Raw genomic sequence first — 12,322 nt, 5'->3', positions numbered from 1 at the left:
TATCTAGCCTGTTACTTGCTCTTGTTGAAGACTGGTCTGATTTAACGCACCCCATTATTGTCAGAAGTGGAAGTTCCTCAGATTAGTTTGTGCTCTTTACGTCTCTGCTAATTCATGGTGATGGTAAAGCATTTGTATATTAATCCGGAAGCCGTACCTGCCTCACATCTCTCTCCTTAGCTCCTATTGTGGCTTGAACAACCTTATTGCAAAAGAAAAGCCTTAAGTCTCTCTTTGGACTTAGTTAATGAGGAACATGTGAGGAGAGACTCAAAATGCCCACTTCCCACAGTCTTATTAGTATTTCCTCCTGCAGCCAAAGCAGAATGAATTTCTTTTGGAAGCTGGAGAGTTATTGTCTCCCTCAGAATTTTGGCTCTTTCTTTCTCCATGTCTTCAGCAAAATAAAAAACTTCCTTAATGATTTTTACTATATCTGAAAACTTTATATTATATATTCACTAGGTTTGTCTGGGTCAGTCCTAAAGTATACATTTTCCCCTGAGTTTCCGCTATCTTGTTCTACTGAGGAACAAAGATCTCAGCAAATAGGATGTAAGTTGGTTAGTATTATACGTTGGTTATATTAATCAGCTGCTGTTGATAGCAACTGATTAGTTGTAACTCTTGGTTATAGCACATTAGCATTTCAAAAGTTGGGCAGGTATACTCCATGCTGGCTTGTCTTTAAATTCTTTCCTGTAGGGAAAATAAGAAACCCACATGGGTTGTAGACCTTTGCGTCCCTGGACCCCTGGAACACCTGCATTAATATATCCAGTCAAAAATTCCATTGCCACGCCTACAGTTAAGAGTCATCAAATATATAAAATAAGCCATCTATTTACAGGGTGAAGAGAAATAAGGCACTAATCCAAACTTTTCTTCTTCAGAACAGCAATACATCTTTCTTTTCATTTTGTAAATCAGATCCCTCTCTATAAATCTTTTTCCAAGCAAAATTTATGCCCCAACTTTAAACCTTTGTAGAGATCCTCTGGACCTAAAACAATAAATAGCCAGAGATCAGTGTTGACTGTTTCCTAGCAACAAATTAAATGTTAGTACATTCTTGATATTCACACGGTCCCCTCACTTTAGAAAGCTGTTTATTAAGGTCAAGGTTAATTAACACTTCAGATAATAGCAGAGATCCCCTAGACACAGTCAAGAGTTATTCTTGTAAATGTCATCAGATCCCTTACAGGAAATAGGGGCTATTTATATTCTCACTCACAGCTGCCTATCATATGAAGTCTGTGTTTAATTTTAGTGAATTATGGAAGTTTTTTCTCAGAGTTAGACTTTAAACAGCAACTGTCAAATACTAATACAATACTTGATGTAGAACCAAGTGGGTAATTCTTATCCTTTCTATCTACATATGAAGCATTCCATGTGGTGAGACCAAGCTAATTGGAAAAGATACTTCAGGAGGAACACTAGGAAGTGGTATCCTTTAACTTCAAATGATAGATGCCAAAGATGAACTACAAGAAATAAATTATATACCACATTTCTCTGAATCATAATGAGAATGTTCTACTAAATGTTTGACAAAAATATCTACATGGAGGTATCTTTAGAACAAACAGAATGTATAATTAATAGGTTCAGAGGAATAAATTTCAATTTAAAAGATCAAGAACATGCCCTAATTGAGATATGTGCCTTGCAAAGTGATTTTTGTGTGTGTGTTTTAATCAGAAAAGTAATGGAAAAGAAATAATGATGACACCATTCTAGCCATATACTTATGTTACTTAATGAGCATTGTAACACACATAGCATTTTAGATTCATAAAAGTGAGAGCTAAAAATAAAACACAAAAAAACCAAAAGGCATTTGATAGGAAAGAAAGAATATTACCTTTTATTTCATGTTGGCTTGCTTCTCGCCTTCTTTCCAGTTCTTTTCTGTCATAATTCAACCTTTTTAAGCACATAATTCCATATTGTAAACTTGTTCTATTATTTTTAAAGAAAAACAAACATTAAATTTACTCAGCAGATGAAGAATGTTCTTTGATTAAGTATCATCAACACTGTGCACTACTTTTTAGGGCAACAATTTAACAAATTACATTTGTAATTAAATCCTTTACTATTGGAGGAAAATAAAATTATACTTTTTCTAACTAAGCACACAGTGTTTCTAAAAAGAGAAAAATTATTTACAAAATGAGAAAATTGTGGTCTTGAAAATAATCATGTATTATGTTGTTTATTCATATCTTTTCTTCCATTAGGCTATTTTGACATTATTTGCAGACAAATGAACATTTTATTCTTTTGAAAATAATTTAGAGTCACTATTATGGAGGCAGGAAGGAATATATATGAAATGTAGACTCTGTTATAAACCTGATGAGAACAATAATATAAAAACATGAAAGCCCAGCCAGGCGTGGCTCAGCAGTTGAGCGTGGGCCTAAGATCCAGGAGATCGCGGTTCAATTCCCAGTCAGGACACAGGCCTGGGTTTTGCGCTTAATCCCCAGCAGGGGGCGTGCGGGAGGCGGCTGATCAATGACTCTCTCATCATCGATGTTTCTCTCTCTCTCTCCGTCTCCCTTCCTCTCTCTGAAATCAATAAAGATATATTTTTTAAAAAAGATATATTTTAAAAACACACACAAAACAAAAACATGAATAAGTGAAGTAATAACATAGAAAACTAAATACTGAGATGAGCGGCCACCAACTCTAAGGCTATAGAAGTGCGTGAAAGGAACAAGTGAGCAGACCTTGGAACTCTGGAGAGGACGTTAGAGAAGAGCAGAAAATTCACTGATCCTTAAAGGGTCAGGTGCAAAGGAAAGGTTATTAAAGAAAATGGAGCATCGCAAACACGGGATTGCGGACGGAAGTTTAGGTGTGTGGTGATGCATGCTAGGCAGTCAGGAGGAATACTTACAGAGAGTGGGGTTATGGTAAGGAGAGCTTTGCATTCAGGGTAAGTGTGGAGAACAGCCAGGTGATAGAGAATTATTAGGCAATTTTAACAGGAGAAAGAAAGGCGAGAAACATTTCTGGTTTAAGGAAGAATAATCGTGTAGCAAAATAGGAGATGGGGAAAACAGGTAAACCTAGGCGACAAGGAAATTAATTACGGTGCCACTGCTGCCAAAATGATGACCATAATGAGGACAATTACTATGAATATGAAAAGAAAATCCAGGAACCAGAGGTGTTCATAGAGAAAAAGAAGATTTGGTGATGTTAGATATAAATGGTGTAGAAAAGTGCACTAAGGAAAAACAACATTTAGGCTTCAAGAGTAAAGAGCATTGATTATTAGTGATTTCTTAGGTGTTGAGAAAGACACAGAAATTTAGGCATCCACACTGGCCAGGTGACTCATGTTCGATGCAATTATAAGCCCTGCACTTTAATAAAGACAATGTTGAGCTTAAAATTTCACTGTTAGAGGAAAATGAAAAGAAATCTGCATTAAGTGAGTGTGATAGACTGAGTTATGACTCCCCCCAAACCACCAAATTCATGCGTAAATCCCAACAGCCAGTACTTCAGAGTGTGACTGTATTTGGAGACAGCGTCTTTAGACAGGTAATTCAGTTCCAATAAGGCTTTAGGGTAAGCCTTCATCCAGCCTGACAGGTGTCCTCATGGGAAGAGGGACTTTGGGCCCAGGCGGACACTGCGGAGGGGCACACACAGAGACGCAACAGGAGGACACGGCGAGACGGCGGCCATCTGCAGCATGAAAGGAAGCCGACCCTGCCGCACCTTGATCCTGGACTTCATTACGCCAGAACTGTGAGAAAATAAATCTCTCTCGTGTAAGCCGCCCCGTTTGTGGTATTTTGTTATGGCAGCCGCAAAAAACTAATTCAGTGGGATACCAGATAGTGTTGATATAATAAACACCATGGCCATTAAGCAACCTGAGGTTAAATCAATAGCTCTTGGCAAATTTCTGTCAAGTTTTTATATGTAATATTAAATTGTGCCATGAAGAGGATCTATATTATTACAACAATATCTGTCAGATTCCCAACAGGGGCTATCAAGGCAACGAGACGTAGTGCGCAGTCAGGTACCACCTGCTTTAAGTCGGAGCTAAGCATGGCATAGAGATGAAGCTTGTGCAGTTCCTGGAACATCAAGAACCCTGCCACTGAGTAATTTTTTTTTTAAAGAAAACTTGATTATTCTAATAATCATTTCTATTATAATAATAAAGTGATTAAAAGTAGATCTAATGAAGAAGGGGAAGAAACACAAGTGTGTCATCCAAAATTCTAGTATGCAAAACTCTAATGCAACCACACAAAATTTGAGGGCCTAAATGTTCAGTGACAGGGAGCTCATTACCTAACAATGTGTATGCTATAGGGTAATTGAGAGTGATACAAAGTTTCTATTGGGCATAAAGTTGCATTTTATTCATCTGTGTCCTTATAAGCTATCTCACAACCCATTCAGCTTCCCCCCCCCCCGTAAATCAATGTACAAATAAGGAAAAACACTATAAGATTTATACAAAAACACAAAGTATTCTTCAGAGCAGAATTCCTTCTCCATTTTTTCTAGTATATTCCTAATTTATGTAATTTACAATGACATATATTTATAGTTAAAACTGAATTGATTTTACTCTTAATATTATTCTAATATAAAAACATACACAGATACAAATCACAACCATGGGGTTTCCCAAAGATAAAGAAAAAAAAGATTTATGCTGTATGAGAATTTTATGAATGTATAGTTTTATAAGCTTTCGGCATGTAATATGCAAGCAGCTCTACATTAGATAGGCCCTGTAATTTGCTGCACAAAAATATTTTGCCAAGTAAATGTTCACAGATGTTTTGAATAGCACGTATTCTCTATTTCCTAAATATCTCTTTTTGATTCAGTTATATGTAGATTAGTTATTGTTTTACTTTAATGACTCTTTGGAAGAAACCTACCGATGGAAACTGTCCACCATTTTCAAATGGACACGGAGATCCTTTTTCGTAAGGTGATCTAACATTCTTGCGTCTACCAAGCACTCCATAAAATAACTTCTGTACTGAGGTAACCCCAGGCTTGGAAGCCATTCATTTCCAATCCACTCGTGGTTCATATCTCCATAAGCCAGGGTCTGTAGAAAAACCGGACACTAGAATTGTTTTATAGCAGTCATGTTTCTTAGCCAGTGAAACGAGATGGTAATTGGGGGACATTGTCTATTATTACGACTGATATTAAATTACTATTACATATGGAAACAAAGCAGAAATAATATTTAGCCTCTAAAATCTGATTTAGTTTGGTACAAAATGAAACTCTGTGTACATGTATCAAGGTGCTTGTCTATAGAAAATGATGGTATTCATGTTGTATTCTCAAAAGGAATTACACTTTATACAAATGTGCGTTTTTAGGAAAAATTAGAATTAATGGTATAATACAAATGCTGAGCTTAAAGATTCTTTATATAAATAGGTTTATTTAATTTATTTTATTTTTATCTGTTAGCTAATACTCCACCATTTCCTCTTCTTCAGTGGTATGACATTGCTATGATATAATGGCAAATAGAAAATAGTAAATGAAAAAAGAAAGCAACAAGGCTAGAGAGACAGAATGCTGAAGTTTTATGTGGACAACTGTCATTACCTAGTGAAGCATGAGCCATATTTCATAGAGATTATTGGAAAGAATCATCTTTTTTAGAAATCAGTCAATATAGACTCTAGAAGCAGGGCATGATCAAAAACTAAGAATGGTAATCTAATTCTTTAATATAACAATATGAACTGATCTTACCAAACTCTGTAACAGTCAAAATGAAAAGCAGAATCAACCATTACCTCTAAACCAATTTTTAATAAGGATTACTACTCTCTATTAGTTTTATAGTGTCTGTCCCTATCAAATGACAATTGTAATTATAACATATATTTCCAATGAAAATCTAGGTGCTTCCCTTTTTTGGTGCGTCCTTAAAAATGATGAAATTCTTATCACATCAACATCTAATTGCAGTGCTAATTTACTGAATGTTTGAAGATAGGCCTTAGTTATAACTACTGAAATTTTCCTTATAGTCAAATGTTTGAATCACATTAACTCTAACACACATTACAGTCACACACTGCTTAATAATGGGGATGTGTTCTGAGAAACGAGTCCTTAGGCGATTTCACCATTTTGCTAACATCACAGTGTGTACTTACACAAACCTAGACAGCACAGCCTATTATACCTAGGCCGTGTGGTGTAAGTGGTCCATCATTGGCCAAAACGTCATTACATGGCACATGCCTGTAATTCTTTCAGTTATACAACATGTGGAAATGCTAGAAAATTCACAACTTCCTCGCAAGCGTGTTTGCTCCAAGTGCAGCCGTGTGCCTTGTATGGCCATTGCAATAAATGGGAGACACTGGCCTTGCCGTTTCAATGCTGCCAACACCCCCTAATCCCAATCCTCACACACTTCCCTTTATTCTTTAAAGCAAATGTGATTCCAAATAAATTTTAAATTCTCCACCTCGTATATCCAACTTGAATGATTCCTGATTAAATATATTTAGGGGTGATTTCAGAAAAACTTCAGCTACAATGATTCTTTTAAAGAAGAAAGGAGGTTCCCTTTAAAAAGAGGCCAGGTGTAAAATGGTAACCATCTTTGCAAAATATGGTGATTTAAAAGGATATATGTATATAATTAAGCATAATAAATTCAAATATACGTATTAGCCTAATCTTAAGCTAAGGGAAGATTTATAATATTGTGAATAAAACCGTTTCTTTATATCCTCATAACGTAGTAATGATACTGTTTTAAAGCATTTGAGTTCCTACCTGGGCCCAGCTTCCTTCCTCAGATTCTTTCTGTGTTAGCAGCAGGGAATGATTAATAAAGCAGATAAGTATAAATTAATTTCAAATGAATATAGTGAAATTTCTAGCAGAAGCAAAATTGTTATTGAAAGTGTTAATTATGACACAGGAAGCTCAAGACACAGATTCTTATTCAGACCCGCAGTAATTGATGTAGCAGTTCAAAGGCAACTACAGAGTTTCTAATTAATTCTAATTAAATACACACATATGACACAGGGGAGTTTCATGATATACATTTGATCTGGTAATTCTAAACCTTTTTAAATTCTCAGAAGTGTGTAGTTTTCTAAATGTAATGAATTATAATAAAATTTCTGATCATATACACAAAACATTTACATAAATGTGTATGTGTATATATATATATATATATATATATATATATATATACCTATGTTATAAGATATATATTATATATGTATAGCCTACTAACCCCTTGGCTGTATGGTGTATCATTTCCTGTGTGCAGTCCATTGTTACACATACACATACACACACAGAAATCTTACATAAAATAAATTAATGAAGAGGAAAAGTAATTGCATCCCTCTAAAAAAGTTTTGTGGTATCAACTAGATTTCAACAATAGCCAAAACAAGCAAAACGAAAATAGGGGAAAAATGAAAAAATAACAACAAGCTAAAACAGAAACATAATTAGTACACAACACTGGCATTTTTATCCATCATAAACCAGATAATCAATTTTTCAAATAGGGATAAAACTGAAAGAACATCTAATAAAAAACAAGTTTCTAAGACTAAAATATATGTCATGCTCAACTTTGCCACTTTAAATAAAAATGACTATATGTAATATTATATTTTTAAAAGTAGGCAATTACAATCAGAGTCACCAAGAATTTTTTTAAACCTGTTCTTCTAATACCAAATCAACAGAACTTTTTTTGGAAGGAGGCGGGGAGAGGGTAAAGTGCTCTAACTGAAATGGCAAAATACAAGAAATGTAATGATTGTATTAAACATGAGTATTCAGTCTAAACTTTTTATTACAAGTGTACTCGGGTTTGGTAATACATATTTTCTATGAATGTGTCCAATACTAAGTGACATCTGTTACCAATGCTGCAAAATAGATAAATAAGTTACTGTTGTTAATTATTATTGTTCGCATATTATAGGTGCTTAAGACATTAACCACGTTATCCCAGCCTAGCACTGCTTTATTTAAAACTGTCCAAGTGCAGTAAACTAAAACCATAACAAAAACGTTAGCTATCATAGCAGAACACTATGGAAACACATCCCATTACTTCAACCTCCTGTAAGCAAAAATAAAGCAACAAAATAACTTTTCTTCATGTTCAACAGAGCTGTAAAGACTAACCATGAAGACTAACCGTTTTTGCGGGAGCTGCGAGAGTCTCCATTTCTTCATGGGTCACCCAGACGTTGCCTGAGGGCTGCGGGGAGGCGGGCGCGAGGCGGCGGGTCCGGAGAGCGTGGTAAAGGAGAAAGGCAGCGCCGCGGTCAGTCAGCGCCCGCCGCGGGCGGCACCCCGCAGCCGCGGCGCGCGCCAGGAGGCAGCCTGGCCGGCTGGCGCAGCGCTCCCTGTCGCTTCTACTTAAAAAGACTAACTAGAAAGAGGCAGGCTGTGACGCTCATGTGAGATAGATTTAAAACAGCACTTCTGTGTGTATTCATCAGGAAAAAGGCTTAATGAACATCTCCCTTTCAAGGTAGGTGGTTATCGGATCCATGGAGAACGGATTAAATTTGAACTGTAGAAGAGTGTATTTTTTATTTTTTTCTCTCCAGAAAACAAAGGCACAAGTATGTTTTGTTGTATTATTACCAATATTTTATTCACAGAGTTTTGATTCTTCAATGTCCTTGGAAAGAGAAAATTAGTTGTCAATACAAAGCTGAAAGCACTGTTATACCCTGTCTGGAAACCAATGCCAGCTTTTCCCAAATGTGTTCTTCCTTTTAAAATTCAGTAGATATGCTGTTTTCCTCTATTCTTATAGAGGAAAAGGAAGTGAAATGCTATTTTTTATTTAACAAAATATATTTTTCAGCCTTACTAAATACTGTCAGAAATTGCAAAAGCTAAGTGTCCTGATTTTTCAGCAGTCTCCTATCTCATTATAAAGAACATAATTCAAAAGAAAAATTTTCCTCCTGCAGTCACTACTCTATTCTGACACATCATTTACTTTCCAAGTAAAACAACCCACAATACTTGATCTCCACACTGAAAAATGTACAATTTCTAAATCAAAGTCCACGTAGTATCAAGCATGTCGTTGATGGTAAAGGCCGCTGAGAACCACTTCTCATTCCATCACTTCCCTGGGAAACCTCTATGAACGCTGCAAAGTTGCCCAAGCACATCAATCCCACAGTCACAATGGAATTTACAGCCCACCCATTGCTTACTTGCTGGGAACGTGTCCAGTTTTAAAGAACTGGAAGTCACAACGTAAGTCACTTGTCTTGCCTTTGCTACCACTCACATAAGTACCATGTTTGAATTTCCTTCTATTAAAAATAATACAATTTAATATAATTTAAAAAGCGACTACATATAAACTAAAATGATGACTATAATTTCATATAAGAGAAATTTCACATATAAGAGAGTTACATGCGTAATTGAGTAACAAAAGGGAGTTGAGTAGTAAATATTCATAATCACAAATCAATCATATGGGCATAAAAATCCCCCAAAGTAGCCATCATATATATATACACATATATATATATATATATATATGTATATATATATATATATGTATGTATGTTTATAGAATGCTCATTCTTTTACCATTTGGAATTTAGAGTATATCTATTTTTTTTCTATAGAATAAAACTTCACACACCTGTAAAATATACTTAGAATTCAAGAGCCATCCATGTCATTAACCCCCCCCACCTCCAGTTTCTGAAACTGATCTTCATTATGAGCAGAGAGCTGCATATGAATATATGAATCATTAAATCATTTGGAAAAAATTGCTTTTATTGACTTTTTGAGGAGTGCTATGCTAAACAGAACTTTGCACTCCTCTGTCACATGCCCTTCGCACCCAGTGGTCCCAGAGCTTTGCCTGGGTGCCTGCACTGTCTTCAAAGTGAGCTTCCGTGATGCCTACTGATGGGAAATTCATTGAAGCCAGGCTGGATTTACAATGACTTCTGTCGCCTCTACCCTGATTGTGAATTCAAATGATGATCTCCTCCTCGTATAAGAAACTTGACCAGTATTACCTCATCCTAACATGCTCACATGTATAGTCTATTTCACAGGTTATCTTAAAGTCTACATTTGCCAGTCTGTTACCATGTTCTGGGATGGGCAAGGTGCTGGAAGTTATGGTTTGAATCTGTCCCTTTATATGCCAAGTGAGTATATATTCAGGGCAATTTTCTACAGTACGGTTGGCAAACTTTCTGAAGGTTTATGTCAGTCATTCACTTTGATCTGTAGTTTTACTAGTGAGGAGTACTGCTTGCTCTAGAATCTTATAAAGTTACTCATGAAATAGCTTCCACAGAGCTCAATCCATGAGCCATTCGTCAAGGTTTTAACAAGTTTATTTTATAAGCAAGCCCGTATGTAGTAAGCTATTCAGATTTCTTTCTTTTCACGACCAATTTGTGGGATGGAACTTCCACCCAGGCAATTCGTGAAGGGGTGATGTAGAGCGTGAGAGCTTCAGCAGTGAGCCTATCTCAGAGAATAGCCACAGTGGGGCGCCCTTGGCACCCAGAGGCGATACGGACACTGGGGCCTTGGTCCCAGGATAAGGAGAGTGCAAAAGCAGGCTGGAAAAGCGCAAAGGCCAAGCATCACATCATTGGGTTGTGGTTCTCCGAGAGCCCCTGAAAATCATCTGCTCACTGTCCTTGGCAGTCGACGCTGCAACCCTAATATCTGAGCTGGAGAACCAACCAGTTGTCATTTTGTGTGTGTGTGTGGCTAATACCATCTGGGTCTAACAGGTGATTTATGAATTTTCAATTGCCTGGTAATTTAACAATTATAATCAGGAGGCTTGAGTTCTACCAGTTCCACTTCTCAGTAACTTCCTAAGACATTTCCCAAACCTCTCTAAATTTCAGATTCTACTTCTGCTAAGTGGCTAAAACTGCATGCTTCATTATTAGAAAAACACTGATAAATTTACATTTCCATATAATATATTCTGATACATGCTGAGACTAGGATGAGGTAGGTGAGGTGCCAACTGAACTCAGTTTAAGGAAGCCTCATTTTCAGGATTTTGCAAGTACGGGGTTGGCATCTGACAGTGAATGCCTCCTTAAATTTTGTGTTTTAGGTGGCCCCTTGCCTCACCTTAGTCCAGATGGAGTAGAATATTTAAATAGTATTATCAAAAGAGCATTGGGAGAAAAATTCCTAAAGGACCTGAAGGATTAGAGGACTCAAATCATTCAGGAGAACGTTATAACATAAAAATAAATATCAAAATGAGCTTAAGAAATAACTCATAAAAATTAATTAAGGGAAAATAATTTATTCTCCTGCTTTCAGAAAAATAAAATAATCAAAGCAGCCAGACAGAATAACCCTAAACCTTACCTAGCTGGAAGTAACCTCTGTTACTACTTGTGTCATTTTGAAGTGTTTTTCATTTTACAATTGAATTCCAAAGTACATTGATTTGAAATTTACTTTTCACATGAAATGGCCTAGATCCACATTTTCCCCCTCTCTAAATTTATGTTTCTCATTATAAGAAAAGAAGTATTTTCCATTATAAAAAGACTAGTATTTATATAATTATACCTCAACTTATTCATATTAAAGACTGAGGCTTATGAGGTTAATAATAATGAAAGGGAGAACCAAAGCAGATTGGAGGAATGCCATAAACGAGAAGGAAAACTGGTACAGGAAGCAGGAGATGCACTTGTTAGGATCATCGACTCCGGGGAAGAACCACATAAGAGTGTGACCTTGGACAAGTCACCTAACCTCGCTGTACATCAGTTTTCCCATCTGTAAAACAGATATAATAAAAGCACCTCTCTCCTAGTGTTGCTCTGAGATATTATTACATGTAAAGCACTTAGAATAGGGACTGACACTTAATAAGTACTCCACTAATGTTGTCTATTACTACAATATCATTAGAAATTTTGTTAGGCAATCTCCACCAAGCAAATCTTTCGTTTAATAAATGGTCTCTGTTTCCTCTGTACTTTGTGCTGAGCGATGCCTATCTTATGCCTTACACATCTGCTCAAATTTGATGAATTATATTTTTACCGAAGATCATTTGTGTTTGTTCCCAAACCTATTTATTTCCATTGCACTTTTTAAAATTAGGTAATTTAAATAAATATTACATAAATCAAAAAATAAAATTTGGTTCATGCATAAACACTAAGTTGAATTATTTGGAAAGACTAGATATAAACAAGTCTTAAAACACACTATCAATGAGATACAATTTGGTCAAAGC

At 36.0% G+C, this 12,322-nt stretch overlaps 1 protein-coding gene across 1 annotated transcript in view; it reads right to left on the bottom strand.

Annotated features, from left to right (window-relative positions):
• The window catches only part of PPFIA2 (PPFI scaffold protein A2), a 418,639-nt gene that overhangs the window by 11,587 nt on the left and 394,730 nt on the right, over positions 1 to 12,322 (bottom strand). The window contains exons 24-26 of the mRNA XM_087814518.1: positions 8,228 to 8,290; positions 4,941 to 5,134; positions 1,871 to 1,968 (exon numbers count right to left, since the gene is read on the bottom strand). Of these exons, the coding sequence (XP_087670644.1) occupies positions 1,871 to 1,968; positions 4,941 to 5,134; positions 8,228 to 8,290 (355 nt within the window). The remainder of the gene's footprint in view (positions 1 to 1,870; positions 1,969 to 4,940; positions 5,135 to 8,227; positions 8,291 to 12,322) is intronic.

The sequence above is a fragment of the Miniopterus natalensis genome, chromosome 2 (assembly GCF_054644295.1).
Source record: "Miniopterus natalensis isolate mMinNat1 chromosome 2, mMinNat1.hap1, whole genome shotgun sequence".
In the NCBI taxonomy this organism is placed as follows: domain Eukaryota; kingdom Metazoa; phylum Chordata; class Mammalia; order Chiroptera; family Miniopteridae; genus Miniopterus; species Miniopterus natalensis.
The sequence above is the reverse complement of the archived record's forward strand: the minus strand, read 5'-3'. Positions and strand labels throughout refer to the sequence as shown.